At 32.0% G+C, this 20,841-nt stretch overlaps 1 protein-coding gene across 1 annotated transcript; it reads right to left on the bottom strand.

Moving 5' to 3' along the window:
* Positions 1–1,264: 1,264 nt before the first annotated feature.
* Positions 1,265–16,523, bottom strand: LOC111697960 (transmembrane 9 superfamily member 3). Its single transcript, XM_023468142.1, has 19 exons — positions 16,354–16,523; positions 16,070–16,181; positions 15,136–15,212; positions 13,921–14,026; positions 13,561–13,664; positions 11,630–11,737; positions 11,136–11,228; positions 10,863–10,915; positions 9,151–9,217; positions 8,745–8,808; positions 8,350–8,415; positions 8,118–8,205; positions 6,784–6,922; positions 5,957–6,057; positions 4,607–4,779; positions 3,844–3,922; positions 3,382–3,468; positions 2,566–2,651; positions 1,265–2,330 (listed from the first exon to the last, which is right to left on the bottom strand). Exons 1-19 carry the CDS (start codon positions 16,423–16,425, stop codon positions 2,272–2,274), a joined length of 1,734 nt encoding a protein of 577 aa, XP_023323910.1. The 5' UTR covers positions 16,426–16,523; the 3' UTR covers positions 1,265–2,271.
* Between the last annotated feature and the right edge of the window lie 4,318 nt (positions 16,524–20,841).

The raw sequence follows: 20,841 nt of genomic DNA, 5'->3' as shown, positions 1-20,841 counted from the left end.
AAACACACACTTGTAACTCACGAGCACAAACGCAGAAAATCTAGATAATGTATCTATCGGACAAGAATCCATAAAGCAAGATGAGACTGAAATAATATATTTGATATCTTTTCTATTAACAAAACTCACTATCTATCTATCTTCTATCCAGCTATATGATCCTATAGTTCGTTTCTAACATCCCACCACTCATTCATCATCCCTCATCCTTCATACAGGGACAAATAGTTCCCGACAAAAATACGCAAAATTTCAATTTTCAAAATCCATGATTCCAGCTTTTCATTGGACTATAACTGAATAATCCAAATTTTTTTTTTTTTAAAACCTGTCCCCTGAGACGGGGGAGGGGGAGCAAAGAGAATAAAATTTGATAAGAACTAGAGAGGAAAGATGAAGAAAAAAAAGAGAAAATATTTATAAATTATCTAAAATTAAAAATTACACTCGAAAATCACTTTTTTACAAACTAAATAATATAAATTAAATGTTTAAAAAACCTAACTTTAGCTATAAAACTAACAATCGGTTTATGAAAACAAATATTAGTGCATGAATGAAGACTGAAGTTAGTCGACCATAAAAATAAACATGAAGTAAAAAAAAGATTGAATATCACATCAAACGCAATAGTTAAAAGCTCTAATTTTGATGTATGTACAAGTCTGTACATTTAATTCACAGATCTGTACATTTAATGCACAGATCTGTACATTTAATGAACAGATCTGTACATTTAATGTACAGATCTACACATTTAATTCACAGATCTGTACATTTAATTCACAGATTTGCATATTTAATGTACAGATCTGTATATTCAATTTTCAAATCTGTACATTAGTTGTACGAGACCGTGATTTGTATGTACTTGTCTGTTATTGGGCTGCACAGCTCTGTGCTTTCACTGTATATTGTACATTTTAACCCATTCGGAAAGCACTATATACTGTACAGTGTACAGTAATTTTTACATCCCTGTATTTATCATCTCTGTATATTTTACATCCGATGTACAGTGTTCAGTTTTGTACAAGAGATGTCAAACTTAGTACCTCTGCGCTGTTAATATAAGCTCTGTGATTAATCTTTACATGAATTTTGTTTGTAAATGTGCATTTCAATCTTTTTAAAATCCTGCACATTCAAAATGGTCAAATATAAATCAAATCAAATTCACTGTGCACTATCAGAAAAACATTTATACTTATAACCAGTAAAAAGGGATCATTCTTTAAGCTTTTGAAAAGAAAGAAATTACAAATTTTAGTTACAATTTATAATTACATGATTACAACGGTTATTACACTTTTAACTGGTTATGATGCATATCTAGAAGTGTTATCACAGAACTAAGTGTAATTAAATGGAAAAGAGAAATCCAAAAAATGTTCAATTCAAAGATTACAAAGAATGAAAAAAGTAGTAATTGCATTAGCTCTGTAGTCTATGAACATAGTACATATCAACTCCGCAAATTCATTCAGGAAAAATCCGCAAAACTAACACAATCAATACATATCGTTATCGTACACTTGTGCGTCAAATTTAGGGGATTTGTTGGGTCTAATCCAAATCTTCTTAAATTAATAATACGTGTTCTACTAAACGTACAGTTACTGAAATGAGACTGCAGTACAAACAAAAATGAAATAATGAATTCTTTCACAATATTATTCGATCAATTTTTATCTGACTCGATTGAGGCAGCAACTGTTTCTTTCTAAATTGAAAAACAGCTGTTACGCGTATGTTCTAGAAAACTAATGGAAATACAAACCTAATAGGTAAATGTTAACATAAAGTCAAAGTGCTTCCGACAAATAGGAAAAATTGCAAGAATTTTTTTTACAATGTTTCGACATTGCAGATGGAATGTGTTAACTAGGCTATTATATAAGAAGGGGGGGAGGGGTAGTTAAGTTAAAAATTGGATTTTTTGGCGGAAATTGGTTCCTGTGTACTTTCACAAAAACACTCGTCAAAGTTATTAAAATAATGCTGTTCTTCATCAATGAATAGCTTTCTTCTAAATAATTCGGAAAAAGCAACAAACATGTAAGAATAATTGAGCTAAGGAACCCGATTTAGATTTTTACGTGATTAGTAAGTTTTGAATGTATACAAATTGAGAACCAGTTCTTAAAACATATTACAAGCTTCCCATAACAACGCCGACTGAATACCTAATAAAATTTTTGTTTTTGTACTTAAATCTGAAATAAATACAAGGGAACCTCTTCTGTCGAATAAAATGTTAAAAATTTAAATTTAGTCAATTTTGACGGTTCCGTAGATTTTCCAGACGAACAGACTGCTGCCCAGATATCCTGCATTTTTTATTCATTATCAACAAAATTAACAGTTTCTTATGGTTTCACTACAAAAGAGGCAGAAGGGAACCTCATCACATGTCCCTAGGCATGTTTATTGTTTAATGGCCGATGAAAAAAAAAAAATTTGCCTTTAAAAAGAATATTTACATAAAAATCCGCGAAATAGCACAAACAGAAAGTTGATAAATTGCTCTTCCAAAAAAAATGTTGGTTGATTGTGAATAATTTCCTACTGTTCCACAGACAAGTCCCAGGCCTAGGCTAAACATGGCCATGTATCCAAAATAGAACGCAGTCTGGAACAATCCGTACATCCTAAACAATTAAATGATATTTTTTTTTAATGCAACATTACAATTTACAATAAAAAATGTGTTCTTTAGCAAAGAATAAGTAAAACTAGGCAGCGTTGTCAATGTCCATTGGCCAGGTTACCCGTTAAACTTGTTTAGTCTATATACATTTAATCAACAACAACAAAAAGTTAATGTGAATTCACTAAACGGAATAGTAGAATAAAATTGTAATTATCAACTTACCTTGTTTTGAAGAAGAAATATTAGAATGAATAAAAGTAACATAAAACTTACCTTGTTTTAAAGAAGGAAAAGTATAATACAAATGTAATTATTAACTTACCTTGTTTTGAAGAAGAAAAAGTAGAATACAAATGTAATTATTAACTTACCTTGTTTTGAAGAATAAATAGTAGAATGAATAAAAGTAATTATTAACTTACTTTGTTTTGAAGAAGAAATAGTAGAATGAATAAAAGTAATTATTAACTTACTTTGTTTTGAAGAAGAAATAGTAGAATGAATAAAAGTAATTATTAACTTACTTTGTTTTGAAGAAGAAATAGTAGAATTAATAAAAGTAATTATTAACTTACTTTGTTTTGAAGAAGAAATAGTAGAATGAATAAAAGTAATTATTAACTTACTTTGTTTTGAAGAAGAAATAGTAGAATGAATAAAAGTAATTGTTAACTTACTTTGTTTTGAAGAAGAAATAGTAGAATGAATAAAAGTAATTATTAACTTACTTTGTTTTGAAGAAGAAATAGTAGAATGAATAGAAGTAAACATAGCCGGAGGTGGACGCTGCGGCTAAGAAGGAGGTCCACTGCCACCTAAATTGTGTTTTTTTTTGCATTAATCTGATTTATAATTCAAATAAAACATTTCACATAGTTTTAATTAAATTTGCTAGTATACAGTATAATACACTGTACATATTAGTGTATACTTATCACCTTTTATTAACATAATTTAATTATCACTTAACGCATGTTGTATTCAAATTCCATTTCACTGTATTTGTTTATTAGTAATTCATTTGTAAAAATCTTATCCTTCTTTGTTTTATTCATTGTTGTGCACATATATAGTACACATAGTACAAATCCATTGTATTTAATACTGATCCGGATCCTGGAGCCGTCCAAAAAAAAATTCACCCGGATCCGGATACGGCCAGATGCCCGGATACATGTACATGTACTAACCTGTAATCCTCTGCATTGAGAAGGAAGTAAGTACAAACAATAGTTACGCACACAGTCACCGTCAGAAGGATCAAAAATACTAAAAATTAAAATAGTATCATGTTTACTAACGTCAGAATATCTCAATATTTTTATAAACAAAATATTGCCTTTTGTAATTAATACTGCAAGCGTAATATCAAGTGACACATCATGTAAAGATAACAGTGTCAGATTCACAAGGGTACCCTTGAAACCTTTTTAACTGGTCAATAATGTGAAAGATATTGGCTTTTTTCTAGGTTGAAAAGTGTCAAATTCAAATAATTCCTTCAATGTTTTCCTGCAGTAAAAATGAGCAAGACACTTTTGTATGCAGAGAAACCACAGTTGATATAATTAGTTTCAAATTCATACTTCATCACCGATCAGACACAGCTTTAAAGAATATCGTTTTGAATTGGAAGAAATTGCCATCTTGGCATGAATTATCACTTGAAATTACGCATACGGTCCATTTGAAGGTGAACTATCGTTAAAATTTTAAGCGACCCTCCATTCAAAGAGGGCCCACCACAACGGCACCCCTCAAACCTCAATAATGAAGATATCGTCTTTTTTAACTTTAAAAAAATGTCTACCCTTTATTAATAAAATATATCATAATTGCACAAAAAAAATAGTTAAAATCTATGGCTCTCTAGGAAAACCCCTGAATATTAAAAATTAGCCCAAAACTTATAAAAGGCAATATCTGTAATTTGGCGCCCCCTTGCATACTAACCTAGCAGCATGAACCCGTAGACGTAGTAGATCTTGTATGCCCAGAATGAAGTAAAGATAAAGTACATCTCTATGAAGATGCTCCCGAAGGGAAGGATGCCCCCCAGGAGGATTATGACTAGGGGCTCCATAAACCATTTCTTCTCAGGGATAGGTCGGGGGACAGCGTTCACTCTGTAAACATACATATTATCAATATTCATTGATTGATCAGATCAAAAAACCAAAATAAAAATTTTGCAGAACGAAATTAAACCCCATTTAGAACAGAAGATAAAGTAAATCAACGTAAAATGTATAAATTAATAACTTCAAAATTAATTTACAATTTAATTTACTACATAGCAAATGAGCACATAGTAATAAAGAAAATATTTTGGTAAAATATTAAATTTAATTGAATTATGGACAAATCAACGGATAAATGAATAAATGAATAAATGACTGGACAAATTGACGGAAAAATGACTAAATGACTGGACAAATCAACGAATAAATGAATAAATGACTGGACAAATTAAATGATAAATGAATAAATGACTGAATAAACCAACGGATACATGAATAAATGACTGGACAAATCAACGGATAAATGAATAAATGACTGGACAAATCAACGGATAAATGAATAAATGACTGGACAAATTAACGGATAAATGAATAATTGACTGGATAAATATCAACGGATAAATGAATAAATGATTGGATAAATAAAGGGATGGATGAAAAAATAACTGAATATATAAATGGAGCGTTAACCATATTCCGGCTGGGGGGGGGGGGGGGGACTGTGCCCCCCTGACGTTTTTTGGAGATAACTATAAGAATATTGGTCTGAGGCAGTTCAAATTTTTGGGCTTTTCAAACTCACACATACTCCTTACTTTAGGCTGAGTCCTGAGTCCTCAGGCAAACTGCCAGAATGCCTTATTTAACCTTTACCCGACTAAATCTATACTTAGACCTACTTCCGGTCATTGGATTTAGACTTTTTATAGCTCTTTGGAAAGCCATGAACAAAATAAAGCATATTGTACTATTTTTGCGAAGAAATTTGGCATAGTTTTTTGCACAGATACCTTTAAAGAGAATTTGCACATTTTCAGTTTTCCTTAAATACAAATTTAGGTTTTGAAATTTGAATTTGCCGTGGTGAGGGCTTTCAAAATTGTATAATTTATCATATTTTGCGCACTTTTTGTTTTGTACATTTTTGGGTAATAACTTAAAATTGCAATAAATATTTGAAATTTAGCAAATTTGATTTTTTTTTGCAGATTATTGAAGTAAAGCCCAAGGGCTTTCCAAAAGTGTTTTAGATTTGTATCACAATTAGTAATAGGGTTAATACCTGCAAGGGAAGTCTGGGTTTCCAGCCAAATTTCTGCCAAGAACAGTTCCGACAAGATTTAAGGGAAGGATTACAAAGATACAGATACAGGATACAGCAATCTAAACATAGATACAGATACAGGATACAGCAATCAAAACATAGATACAGATACAGGATACAGTAATCTAAACATAGATGCAGATACAGGATACAGCAATCTAAATATTGAAACAGATACAGGATACAACAATCTAAACATAGATACAGATACAGGATACAGCAATCTAAACATAGATACAGATACAGGATACAGCAATCTAAACATAGATACAGATACAGGATACAGCAATCTAAATATAGATACAGATACAGGATACAGCAATCTAAACATTGAAACAGATACAGGATACAGCAATCCAAACATAGATACAGATACTGGATACAGCAATCTAACATAGATACAGATACAGGATACAACAATCTAAACAGATACATATGCAGGAAAGAGCAATCTAAACAAAGATAAAGATACAGGATACAGCAATCTAAACATAAATACAAATACAGAATAATATAGATACAGGATACAGCAATCTAAATATAAATACAGATACAGAATAATATAGATACAGGATACAGCAATCCAAATAGTGATACAGATACAGGATACAGCAATTTAAACACAGATACAGGATACAGCAATCTGAACATAAATACAAATACAGCAATCTAAACATAGATACAGGATACAGTAGTCTGAACATAAATACAGATGCTGATGCAGGATACAGTAAACTAAACATGAATAGACAGCAGTATATAAAGATTACAAGGTCATTTCGTACCATAGTTCCAAAAGGAATAGCCCGGCTAGCGTGGTAGTAGATTGCGATAAAGTTAATCAGGAACGCTGTTCCACACACCATTGATGGAACCAGGAACGCAGACATAAACATCTGCTTTAACCAGGACTTACCGCTCATCCTAGACCAAAGTAATGTTAAAAAGCCACAAAAAAATATTTAAAAATATTTGCTAATGTTTGATCAAAATTTGATGAGCAGGGGGGAGGGGGACCAAAAAAGTAAAAATAACATTAACAAGTCAGTTCATTTCTTAAAAAATAATATGGTTTGTGTTTGCTGTTCTGTAGGAAATCTCGGGTCAGGGATTTGTTAAGGAAGAAACTTGCGAATTCTTACAAGAAGTACAACGAAGATATATTCAAAGTAAATTCTTACAATTCCTACATCTTTGCAGCCCAAAGTACTCCTACCCTACCTGGTATAGATGCCCCCGAGTACTCCTACCCTACCTGGAGATGCCCCCGAGTACTCCTTCCCTACCAGGAATAGAGACTGCCCCGGAGAACTCTTACCCTACCTGGAAGGGACTGCCCCCGAGTACTCCTACCCTACCTGGAAAAGAGAATACTCCTGAGTACTTCTAACCCTACCTGGAATAGAGACAGCCCCAAAGTACTCCTACCCTACCTGGACAAGATGCCCCCAGTACTCCTTCCCTACCTGGAATAGATGCCCCCGAGTACTGCTTCCCTACCTGGAATAGAGACTGCACCCAAGTACTCCTACCCTACCTGGAAAAGAGACTGCACCCAAGAACTCCTACCCTACCTGGAATAGAGACAGCCCAAAGTACTCCTACACTACCTGGAAAAGAGACTGCACCCAAGTACTCCTACCCTAACTGGAATAGAGACAGCCCAAAGTACTCCTACACTACCTGGAATAGAGACTACACCCAAGTACTCCTACCCTACCTGGAATAGAGACTGCACACTAAGTACTCCTACCCTACCTTGAATAGAGACCGCACCCAAGTACTCCTACCCTACCTGGAAAAGAGACAGCCCAAAGTACTCCTACCCTACCTGGAATAGAAACAGCCCAAAGTACTCCTACCCTACCTGGAATAGAGACAGCCCAAAGTACTCCTACCCTACCTGGAATAGAGACAGCCCAAAGTACTCCTACCCTACCTGGAAAAGAGACAGCCCAAAGTACTCCTACCCTACCTGGAATAGAAACAGCCCAAAGTACTCCTACCCTACCTGGAATAGAGACAGCCCAAAGTACTCCTACCCTACCTGGAATAGAGACAGCCCAAAGTACTCCTACCCTACCTGGAATAGAGACAGCCCAAAGTACTCCTACTCTACCTGGAATAGAGACTGCCCCCGAAGTACCCGTTGACCGGCGCAGTAGCTGCAAAAACAAATATTGCTGTGGACAGCATACTTCCCCTCTCTACTCAGTTCAGACATTTATCATACAAATTCTTTGATCTCGTCGATTTTTAATTCACAGCTCACCCCCCCCCTCATCCCCCCTTACGCCAAATAAAAATGCAACAATTGACAATCCAATAAATTCTTATAGATAAATATCTTCCTGTATATAGTTCTCCAAGTATTGCAAAGATTACAACTAGAAGAATAACTAAACACAGCTGAGCACCTGAAACAAAAAATGTTAAAATTAACAATAACAAACAAATTATAGGCGCAGTGGTCCCCATAATAATGTGGAGCTAAGAAAATAATAAATAAAACTAAAATTAAATCTGTATCTATTATTTTAGTGTTTAACATACTGGAAAAAGTCAATGAAATAATAAAAGAAATGGATGTGGGGACACTATAATATATCATAAGACTAATAATGATGATGAAATGGTACCTCCTTTGCCCTTTATCTCTTATTGTCTGGAAAGTCGGACGAATTTTGCAAAATGTCTGGATTTGACAAATTTTAGACTTTAAAGAATATTAAGTAGTTTTGTTAACCTGAACCGATGAGAGAGGAGAATAGGAGAGGACTGGCTGCAGGACGGAATACATCACCATGAACCTTGACATAATTACAATTATTAGCAGACACCCCATCATTCAATGAAATATGGGTCGGCGGTCCTCACAATCAATCAATCAATCAATCAATCAATCAATCAATCAATCAACCAACCAACCAACCAACCAATGAACCTATTAATCAATAAACCATCCAATCTATATTCAATATACACCATTCAATGAAATAGGGGTCGGTGGTCCTCAACAACAACAATCATTCAATCATTCATTCAATCAATCAATCAATCAATCAATCAATCAATCAATGAACCGACCACTCAACGAACCTTTGAATCAATAAACCATCCAATCTATATTTTATAAATCCATTAATTTCAACCTGCTTCCATCCATATTCATCTCCTAGATCTCTCTCCATATCATCCATATCCTCCTCTTTACTGTATCTAATCAGGGAACAGATTAACTCCAGAGGCCGTAACTGTTGAATTGTTAATCCTTTTAATAACACTAATCTTAATTCTTAACACTAATCCATCAAAGTTGATGATTAGAAACCACTGCTCTCGACCAATCTATAATGTTAAGCCCGGTTAATTTTTAAGAACCGGGCCTACATCTAACCAGTTAGAGCGAGCAGTACACTGTACAGTACAGATACAGATTATAGTAGGCAAAACGGGATAGTACACCAAATAAACCAGCCCCTTCTCTGTAGGTATAAAATGCCCCAGTTTTATAAAATAAAAGTATATAGTGTCAAGTTCTAAGGTAGTGAGATTCATGAAAAAAATAAAAAGTGAGATTTGCAAATCCAAAATGAGAATAAAAAATTTTAACTTTTATTTTCAAACTGTGGTATTGGCGGTAGTGAGATTTCAAAATCCAAAATAAGAATATAAAATTTTAACTAGCTTTTAAAACCTTCAATACCATTTTCTTTTTAAAAAAACATAAAATTTTCGCTCAAAAAGAAGGCATTTTATACAAACACGCCCCTTCTAGGGAAATTCTAGTGTCTAAGTTAGAAGAGATGAATATCAGCCTTTTTCACGGATTAGCACTAAACAGTAAACAGTAAACAGTAAACATTAGCGACATTAGACTCAGAAGTATTAGTATTTTAGAGCAGTAAACTTTCAGTTTTATTGACTAGTAGTGAACACCTTAGTTCAATACAGGGGCGGATACAGGGGGGGGGGCGGCAGGACCTTCGCACCCCCCTGAGATTTCAGAATAGCTCCTCAATAGCATTTGAAGGAAACAGGAAAAATATCTATCTTAAAATAATTTGTTCCTAAATCTGGATATTTTTGTTCCGAAATAAATCTAACACCCCCCTCACTTAAATCCTGTATCCGCCCCTGGAGGTTCGGTAAACTAAACCTAGGAATTTATTTATACAAGAAATAAAAAATGCCTTAAATTTCTAGATTTTGTTAAAAGTTTTAATTTTAGAGACAAAGGGATATTGTTCTTCATTCAATAAAATATATACACACCAGTAAACATCTCAAATTCATCAAGGTTTATAAGTCGAAATTTTGATATTTCTCAAGGGGGAGGGTCAAAGTTTGACCAATTTGAAATGAATGCATTTGGGAATCCTGATTTTATTTTTAGAAATCTGAATGAAATTTTGCATTTGGACATTATTTGGGTTTGTTTAAAGTAAGAAAATTGTGGAAATTCCCCTCCCCCCGATTTTTCCATGTTTTTTTAAGCCTTTTCACCAAAAAGTCTGATTCAAATACCAGTTAGGTGTTTTAAACACCTATCTGCTAGACAAGAAACTCATTTCAGATAAATTTTCCCCCTATTTTATCATATTTTCCCCCAAATTTTTCATATTTGCCCCCTATTTTATTATATTTTCCCCCCTATTTTATCATTTTTCACGTTTTCTGGATTCATGAATTTATTTTTCGTCGAAATTAAATCTTTTGCACACAGGTCTCAATTGGTTAGTATTTTTGTAAAACAAATAAATAAGGGGGGGGGGGGAATAGTATTTGCTCCAATATTCTCTGTTTAATATCCCCCCCCCTCCCCACCCTCTACTCCATCATAGTCATACTTTTCAGTATTTACCTTGCATAATCTTTACGCAGAGTTCTCATAAGAATCATAGTCACCAATCCAACCTAAAAATACGCATTTGCAAAGATCTATTATTTTCTACAAAATATTACTTTAAAAAATTGCATGAGGAAAGAAAAAAGAGAAAATGGGGGAAGTAATAATTCGTAATGGCTGATAAAATAAGGTTGNCCATATGTTTATTTTTAAGCTTCATTGTGCATCAAAAATCAACCCACCCCCTCTTCATCTTGACCCCAAACTCTCCCAACTGTTGAAGCTTACCAGGAAGATGACCATCATGAAGCTGTTGAAGATGGAGAACCAATGAATCCTGTGCTGGAAGAAGGTAGGATCAAGGTATTTATCAAACCGGTCCTAAACATAAACAATAGAACCGGTCCTGAATATATACAATAAATCCGGTTCTAAATATTAACAAATAAACCGGTCCTAAACATAAACAAAACAACCGGTCCAGAATATAAACAATAAACCCGGTTCTAAACATTAACAAATAAACCGGTCCTTAACATAAAAAATTTACCCCAAAAAAATTTAATATTATAATTCATTATTAATTTCTAACGGAAAACTAATTAGTAGAATCTAGGTTTTCTATAAACGTGATTTGTAAATTTACGCAGCAGACATAGAAAGAAATTTTCAAAATGTTAAACTTTGCAATCGGACCTCCCACTTTACAAATGGAGGTCCACTTGAATTAACGTAATGCTTAGCATCCATTTTTTATTTACTTTTTTAAATCACAAGTTTACCTCAAACTTAACATTAGATTTCTTCCAGCTGACTTCATAGGTAAACTCGATAGAATTTCCCAACTGCAGCTTGGATCTACCCTCACTTGTCAGATTCACGTCCACTATCTAAAATTTACAGAAATCTTGATTCTAAAATCTATATATAAATTTGGCTTGTCTGTCTGTTTGTTAAGAACATCTTGACTCTAAGATCTATATATAAATTTGGCTTGTCTGTCTGTTTGTTTGTATCCAATAAACGTCAAAACGGCTGAACCGATCGGGCCCAAATTTTTTGTGTGACATCACGTGACCACAGGGAAGGTTTATGAATGATAAAAATTTAAAAAAAATGTGTTTTAAAGGTTTTTAATTTTGTAAAAAAATTTAAATTCTTGAAAATCCGCAAATTTGCTTTTTTTTTAAATCCGCAAAATAATTTTCTTCTTTGTTTTAAAATGTGAACAAAAAGAACATGTTCACAATTTAAATAGAAGATAGCCTAGAAAGAAGGGCGCGAAGCGCCTTGAATTTCTAGTAATCTAAAATTTACAGAAAATCTTGACTTTAAATAACCTAAAATTTTCAGAAAATCTTGACTCTAAAATAATCTAAATTTTACAGAAAATCGCGACTCTAAAATGATGATTAAATAGGGTATAAAAGAAAGAATTTAGCAGGTGTCTCAAATGAAAAGACAGTGTGTCATTGTCAGCAGGGTCTTAAACAAATTGCTTGGGTTGTTCCTGGCCTCATGCAATCTCACGCATATCAATCACGACTTATTTTCTCTCCCTTATTTACAAACCCAGATTTTGTCGATATTTTTAAAAATACACACCGTACAATAATTAAGCGATAAATACAGTATAACAACAGAAGCTACCAAATAAAAGGCTATTTTTGTGTTTCAACTTTATGAGCAATAAAAAAGTTTAAACAAAACAAAACCAAATTCGTAAAAATGCATTGATCAGCAGTACACTGGCCAAAGGGTATTTAGCGCAACGTAATCTATAAATGCGTGATCACCATCTATGTGATCAATGAAAAATTAGGAAAATGAAAAATTAGAAAAATGAAAAATTGGACTTCAAACGGCAAGTTTTTTCATACTTTTAATAATTTTTACCCAAAAAATTAGACTTCCCCCTAAAAATTATTTATTTTCCCAAATTCAGAGAATAAGACCTTAAAAAAGGCAAGCATATATATCTTTTTTCAAAAGCAGGGCCGGGGGCGGGAATAATTTTTTCAAGAAAACATAAACCCCTGGATCTACATCTGAAAAAAAACAAGAAAGTAGAAATCAATTTTTAGAAAATACTTTTTAAAAATTGAGAACTAGTATTGACAAGCGTTGACACCAATCTTTATTTTGTTAATTTTGAGTTTGAGTTTCTTGAGTTTCTCATCTTTTTAACTATGAGCGTAGTTTAAAGTGATCCTTTCTGCAAAGATGATTATGGCAATGTCCGATTAACAACGGTATACTTGAAGTTTTGTCTCATTAGGTATGATGTAATGTTTATAGTTTGAAAACTGATTTTTTTAACTATGAGCGTAGTTTAAAGTGATCCTTTCTGCAAACATGATTATGGCAATGTCCGATTAACAATGGTATACTTGAAGTTTTGTCTCATTAGGTATGATGTAATGTTTATAGTTTCAAAACTGATTTTTTTAAATTGTGGTTAGTGGTTACTCTGCAGAAGTGAAATTACGCATTTCTACTAAAGGTAAATATGTCTAGGGAATTAACAGAATAAAATACTTTTTCACATTATTGATCACAAAGGTTTCAAGGGTACCGTTGTAAATCTAGGATTGCTATTTTTGTATGAAGGGTCAATTGAAATTACGATTACAGTTCCTGAAATCTAAAAGTATCTAAAATGGTTTTCCCCTTAGGATAATGGCAGCAGTAAAATGACCCTCTAGTTTTTTACCTGGTTTCCATTGTATCCAATCTCAAACTTCTTATGCGTCCAGATATAGTAGGCATTCTCCTTATCCTCTATCTCTCCAACTATACCCCAGATGGGCAGATCATCTAAAGGAATCAATCAATCAATCGAGCAATCCATCAATTAATCAAATCAATCAATATTTAAAACTCTCTTGTCTCTCAAATCGTCAATTCATTTTACAATTTTGCAAATACTGATAATTAACAATATAAAAAAAAGTTTTTTAAATTTTAAGTTAAATGAGTTAACAACAAGATGAAAATACAGAAAGGTAAACTTAAGTATTTTCTTTTGAAAAAGTATTCCCCTATTATGGTTTTATTAGGTGAAGATACCAACCTAGATACATTTGATACCAGTAATGGTTCTTGACTGCGTAGAGCAAAGCTTTTAAGGATTTGTCCTCCAAGGTTATCTTGCAGTACGGAGTCTTCGAGCTATCAGACTTAAATAACAAGTATCTTAATGGAGTTCTTATTTTTTAATTTTTTTAATAATTTGTTGTTAACTATTAATCACTCAGCTTTGTAAAATGTTTTTATCCTTATATTTTCAGAGGCAATATTTTTCCTTAATTGCTTAATCAATTTAATTATGTTTTTCGCTAAGTCTTTGCCGTTTTAAGAAACAATTTGATATGGTTTGAAATAATAAAGTTAAAAACGTTGCCAGAGGAAGTACCATTAAAAATATTAATTAACAAAAATAAATTTTCTTATTTTTAATCTTGATTTTGATGGTTATAAATCGATATAACTGAAGAGAGTCAACCCAGACCGAAATATATATTTTTTAAATGCGGAACTAACGCCTTTTTTATTTTGTGAGTTTTGGAGAATTATTAACACCGAATTTTAATTTATCTGTATTCATTATCATTTCCTCACGTTCCTCTTTATTAAGTTCAAATTTTCTCTTTTTATTTAACTTACCCCGGACCCCGGGGAAGGTTTATGAATGATAAAAATTTCAAAAAATATGTTTAAGGTTTTTAATTTTGTAAAAAAAAAAATTCTTGAAAATCCGCGATTTTTTTTTTAAATCCGCAAAAATTTTCTTCTTTGTTTTTAAATGTTAACAAAAAAACCATGTTCACAATTTAAATAGAAGATGGGCGCGAAGCGCCCTCTAAGGCCAGAAAGAAGGGCGCAAAGCGCCTTGAATTTCTAGTAATATAAAATTTAAAGAACATCTTGACTCTAAGATCTATATATAAATTTGGCTTGTCTGTCTGTTTGTTTGTATCCAATAAACGTCAAAACGGCTGAACCGATCGGGCCCAAATTTTTTGTGTGACATCACGTGACCACAGGGAAGGTCCCTCCCCCTCGCATAGATCGTTAAAGAAGATTGGTTTAATTGGTGTGTTAATGCCTATATATCACGGGTGTGATAATTTCTCTTCACATCTCTTCATTGGCCTTTCAGTAGTTCCGCCAGATATCGAACTTGTTTTTGAAAATATTTTTGCGTAACTTGGCAAATGGTAAAAATGCTTTTATTGTTACTTTTCTGGCAACTTGAAAAAAAAAACAATTAAGATTTAATTCTAACCTTGAAATCTATTTCCAGACCACTGATCTCCAATTCCGTTCCTTGGAGAGCTTCGCTTAGTGTTTCATGGTAGTGATCTTAAAAATCAATCAATCAATCATCAAGCTTTAATTAATCAATCAATCAACGTTCAGTATTTTAAATAGATAATTTCATCGACACGCCATAACTTTTTTAAATCCTTTACAGTTCAGAGATTACGGTTCACGTAACACATGTGAAACATAATTATTATTAAAATTTTACTTTTTCCAAGATTTAAATTTAACATCATACAATTGGTTAATAATATAAATGAAACTTTAATTATAAGTTATATTTTTTTTTATTTATAAGGTATATTTTAGAGGAATCGCTATCTTTAAATAATTAAATCAGATATGTTTTTCCAATTAAACAAACATTTGTCGGCAATTTAAAATAGGTTGTAAACAAATGTATCTACAAAATCTCAAAATTTCTTTTAATAACTCCATGATGGTTTAGGTCCCTGGAAATATCTTTAATAGTTAAGGTCCCTGAAATTACCTATTGAAGGTGTAGGTCCCTGGAATTAAATATTGAAGGTGTAGGTCCCTGGAATTAACAATTGAAGGAGTAGGTCCCTGGATTCACCTATTGGAGGTGTAGGTCCCTGGAATTAACTATTGAAGGTTTAGGTCCCTGGAATTGCCTATTGAAGGTTTAGGTCCCTGGAATTGTCTCTTGAAGGTGTGGGTCAATGGAATGACCTGTTGAAGGTTTTGGTCCCTGGAATATCCTATTGGAGGTTTAGGTCCACGGAATTACCTTTTAAAGGTTTAGGTTCCTGGAATTACCTATTAAAGGTGAAGGTCTCTGGAATTACCAATTGAAGGTTTAGGTCCCTGGAATTTCTTATTGAAGATTTAGGCCAATAGAATTACATATTGAAGGTTTAGGTCCCTGGAATTACCTATTGAAGGTTTAGGTCCCTGGCAGAAAGGAAGAGTAAAGTATCCATATGTTTCTTGTCTGTTATGGTAAGGACCAACTGTATTCATCCACAGAACAACTTCCTCGTTATCCTGGGCAAACACTCAGTTATTTGAAGAAAACTTTATGTGATAACATCTCATTGTGATAAATGGGTGATTTCCTAGAGAACCATTTTTGGACCCCCCCCCCCCCCTAAGTCGCTCTTTAGGAAATTACCAATTGCAATTATGAGTGGCGCCCAGCGCCTTCAATGCCCAATACCTTGTAAACATGATCATGTTCATCTCCAGAAACCAGAAGAACAGGAAGAACAAATAAAACTATTCGGAACATTTTCTTGTTAAATAGATCACATGAACGTTGAACTACACTATACTAGACTATCTTAATTAAAAAGGCATTTTATAATTCCTGAAATATATTATTCAATATGAATCATCAATAAAGATTTTGTCAAATTATTGTTAAAGAAAAAAAACATTTTACGTTGATTAGGAGGGAAATCTGGAAGAAAAACTATTTACGTGTCGGTAAAATTATTGAACTGAATCTCAACGCGGCATTCTTGAATCAACCTGGATCGTCTTTGATTTATCTAACAAACAAAAATAATTTTTAATTATATTATAAAATATAAATATTAAGGCCTCATAATGCTTTTGCTAAATTATTATAGTCAATGGCTTACACAATGGGGGCGATTAAAAACATATTATAAGCATTAATTTTAAAACATGTCTAACTCTAAACAAAAAAATTTCAGAATACCCCGTACGCGCCCTTACTTCTATTTAACCAGGGGCGTATACAGGGGGGGGGGCAAGGGGAAATGCTCCACCCAAGAATTGTGAAGGAGGCGGTAGGGGGGCATGTGAGGAGGGAGGGATTCCAAAACAAGTTGAAGTGAAATTGAAACCCTTGAGGACCTTGAGGAGATGAGTTCTTGGAACATTTTCTACAATACAATATTAGTTATATATATATATATACAAACAATTAGTTGACTATACAGACAATTAGTTGATTGTACAGACAATTAGTTTACTATACAGACAATTAGTTAATTATACAGACAATAAGTGGATTATACAGACAATTAGTTGATTATACTGACAATTAGTTAATTATACAGACACTTAGTTGATTATACAGACAATTAGGTGATAATACAGACAATTAGTTGATTATACAGACACTTAGTTGATTATACAGACAATATGTTGATTATACAGACAATTAAATGATTATACAGACACTTAGTTGATTATACAGACAATTAGGTGATTATACAGACAATTATTTGATTATACAGACACTTAGTTGATTATACAGACAATTAGTTGATTATACAGACATTTAGTTGATTATACAGACAATTAGTTGATTATACAGACAATTAGGTGATTATACAGACAATTAGTTGATTATACAGACAATTAGTTGATTATACAGACAATTAGGTGATTATACAGACAATTAGTTGATTATACAGACAATTAGTTGAATATACGGACAATTAGTTGATTATACAGACATTTAGTTGATTATACAGACAATTAGTTGATTATACAGACAATTAGTTGATTATACAGACAATTAGTTGATTATACAGACACTTAGTTGATTATACAGACACTTAGTTGATTATATGGACAATTAGTTGATTATACAGACACTTAGATGATTATACAGACAATTAGTTGATTATACAGACAATTAGTTGATTATACAGACAATTAGGTGATTTTACAGACAATTAGTTGATTATATAGACAAATAGTTAATTACACAGAGAATTAGTTGATTATACAGACAATTAGTTGATAATACAGACAATTATTTGATTATACAGACAATTAGGTGATTATACAGAGAATTAGTTGATTATACAGACATTTAGTTGATTATACAGGCCATTAGGTTACTATACAGACAATTAGTTGATTATACAAACAATTTGTTGATTATACAGACACTTTATAGTTGATTATACAGACATTTAGTTGATTCTACAGACATTTAGTTGATTAAAAAGACCATTAGGTGATTATACAGACAATTAGTTGATTATACAGACAATTAGTTGATTATACAGACAATTAGTTGATTATACAGACACTTAGTTGATTATACAGACAATTAGTTGATTATACAGACATTTAGTTGATTATACAGACAATTAGTTGATTATACAGACATTTAGTTGATTATACAGACCATTAGGTGATTATACAGACAATTAGTTGATTTTACAGACAATTAGTTGATTATACAGACAATTTCTTGATTATACAAACAATTAGTTAATTATACAGACAATTAGTTGATTATACAGACAATTAGTTGATTATACAGACCATTAGGTGATTATACAGACAATTAGTTGATTATACAGACAATTAGTTGATTATACAGAAAATTATTTGATTATACAGACATTTAGTTGATTATACAGACAATTAGTTGATTATACAAACATTTAGTTGATTATACAGACCATTAGGTGATTATACAGACACCTAGTTGATTATAGAGACATTTAATTGATTATACAGACCATTAGGTGATTATATAGACCATTAGGTGATTATACAGACAATTAGTTGATTATACAGACAATTAGTTAATTATACAGACAATTATTTGATTATAGAGACAATTAGTTGAATATACAAACAATTAGGTGATTATACAGACACTTAGTTGATTATACAGAAAATTAGATGATTATAAAGACAATTAGTTGATTATACAGACAATTAGTTGATTATACAGACAATGAGTTGATTATACAGACAATTAGTTGATTATACAGACAATCAGTTGATTATACAGACAATTAGTTGATTTTACAGACAATTAGTTGATTATATAGACAAATAGTTGATTATACAGACATTTATTTGATTATACAGACAATTAGTTGAGTTAAAGACAAATATTGGTTATTTGGACAATTAGTTGACTATACAGACAATTAAATGAACATACAGACAATTAGTTGATTATGCAGACAATTAGTTGATTATACAGACAATTAGTTGATTATACAGACAATTATTTGATATACAGACACTTAGTTGATTATACAGACATTTAGTTGATTATACAGACCATTAGGTGATTATACAGAAAATTAGTTGATTATACAGACAATTAGTTGATTATACAGACACTTAGTTGATTATACAGACATTTAGTTGATTATACAGACAATTAGTTGACTATACAGACAATTAAATGAACATACAGACAATTAGTTGATTATGCAGACAATTAGTTGATTATACAGACAATATAGTTGATTAAACAGGCATTAGTTGATATACGGAAAATTAGTTGATTATACAGACAATTTTAGTTGATTATACAGACATTAGTTGAGTATACAGGCAATATATTGATTATACAGACAATTAGTTGATTTAAGGACAAATATTGATTATATAGACAATTAGTTGATTATACAGACATTTATTGATTATACAGACAATTAGTTGATTATACAGACAATTAGTTGATTATACAGAAAATTAGTTGATTATACAGACAACTAGTTAATTATACAGACAATTAGTTGATTATACATACAATATTAGTTGATTATCCATACATTAGTTGATATGCGGACAATTAGTTGATTATACAGACAGTTATAGTTGATTTAAAGACAAATATTGTTCATTTAGACAATTAGTTGACTACACAGACAATTAAATGATCAAACAGACAATTAGTTGATTATACAGACAATTTTAGTTGATTATACAGACAATTAGATGATTATACAGACAATTAGTTGATTATACAGACAATTTTAGTTGATTATACAGACATGAGATGACAAATAGATATGTAGTTGATAAGTCCATGAAAATTATCAAATCAACTAAATTAAAAAAAAATTTATTTATGACGGAATTGGTCGAAGACAGAATTACTAGTTTATTTTTAATAATATCAAGTTTCTTTCTTGATTCTTAATGTAGCACTTGTCTTTCATAAACAACAATCATGGAAACACAGATTTACCTAGCAATTAAATTCTCCCTGTAAAAGTCATTTACTTAAATTTTGAATTTTTAAACCAAGCCTAAACCATTTCCATTGTTCTACCGAGTTCCCCAATCAAAATGTGAGGCAAATCGGTCAAGGGGTTGAATTGAGTTATGAATAGACATGCTCTGTTTTCAAATTTTATTGACTTTTTACTTATTTTGTATTTTTAAATAAGAAAATTTCTAAATTTAGCGGGATACTTAAACTTCTGAGCTTTTTCATATATTTTAATGTCGTCTTTTAAGTCCCATGTTTTTCGACTAGCCTGTCCGTGGTCCATTTAAAATACAATATGCGTACTTTACTGATTTATATCCTGCTCGTGTGACGCATCCTTGTCTCAGGGAATGCACGAATATTGAGTGTGACGCAGTGATTCTACACTTTAAATGTCTTTGTTTTTCAGGGGCGTTGATTTACGCACATGATGGTTTACAGTGGTCGCCCAGAAAATGAACAGCTGAAACAAAAGTGGTGAAAGAGACTGTAAGCTAATACCAATTGAGTATTGACACTCCATGCAAAGATGGTTATGCCCGATTCACATTAGAACCCTTAAATCCATTAACTGATCAATGATTTAACAGATATTGTCGTTTTTCTAGGTTTAAAAGTGTTTAATTCTGATAATTTTTATATGTTTTCCTGCAGTAGAAAATGCGCAAGTCACTTTTGTAGAGAAACCACAAT

Source organism: Eurytemora carolleeae, unplaced genomic scaffold, assembly GCF_000591075.1.
Source record: "Eurytemora carolleeae unplaced genomic scaffold, Eaff_2.0 scaffold111, whole genome shotgun sequence".
Classification (NCBI taxonomy): Eukaryota; Metazoa; Arthropoda; class Copepoda; order Calanoida; family Temoridae; genus Eurytemora; species Eurytemora carolleeae.
This window is presented reverse-complemented; position numbering and strand designations above follow the sequence as displayed.

What these genes read in the sequence shown, in the direction of transcription:
- LOC111697960 (XM_023468142.1), bottom strand. Translation starts at nt 16,425, where the DNA reads ATGTTCCGAATAGTTTTATTTGTTCTTCCTGTTCTTCTGGTTTCTGGA. An exon ending in GTCTGGAAATAGATTTCAAG is followed by an intron (nt 14,027 to 15,135) that starts GTTAGAATTAAA and finishes TTGTTATTTAAG; the next exon opens with TCTGATAGCTCGAAGACTCC. An exon ending in AATCTAATGTTAAGTTTGAG is followed by an intron (nt 11,229 to 11,629) that starts GTAAACTTGTGA and finishes GTTTATGTTTAG; the next exon opens with GACCGGTTTGATAAATACCT.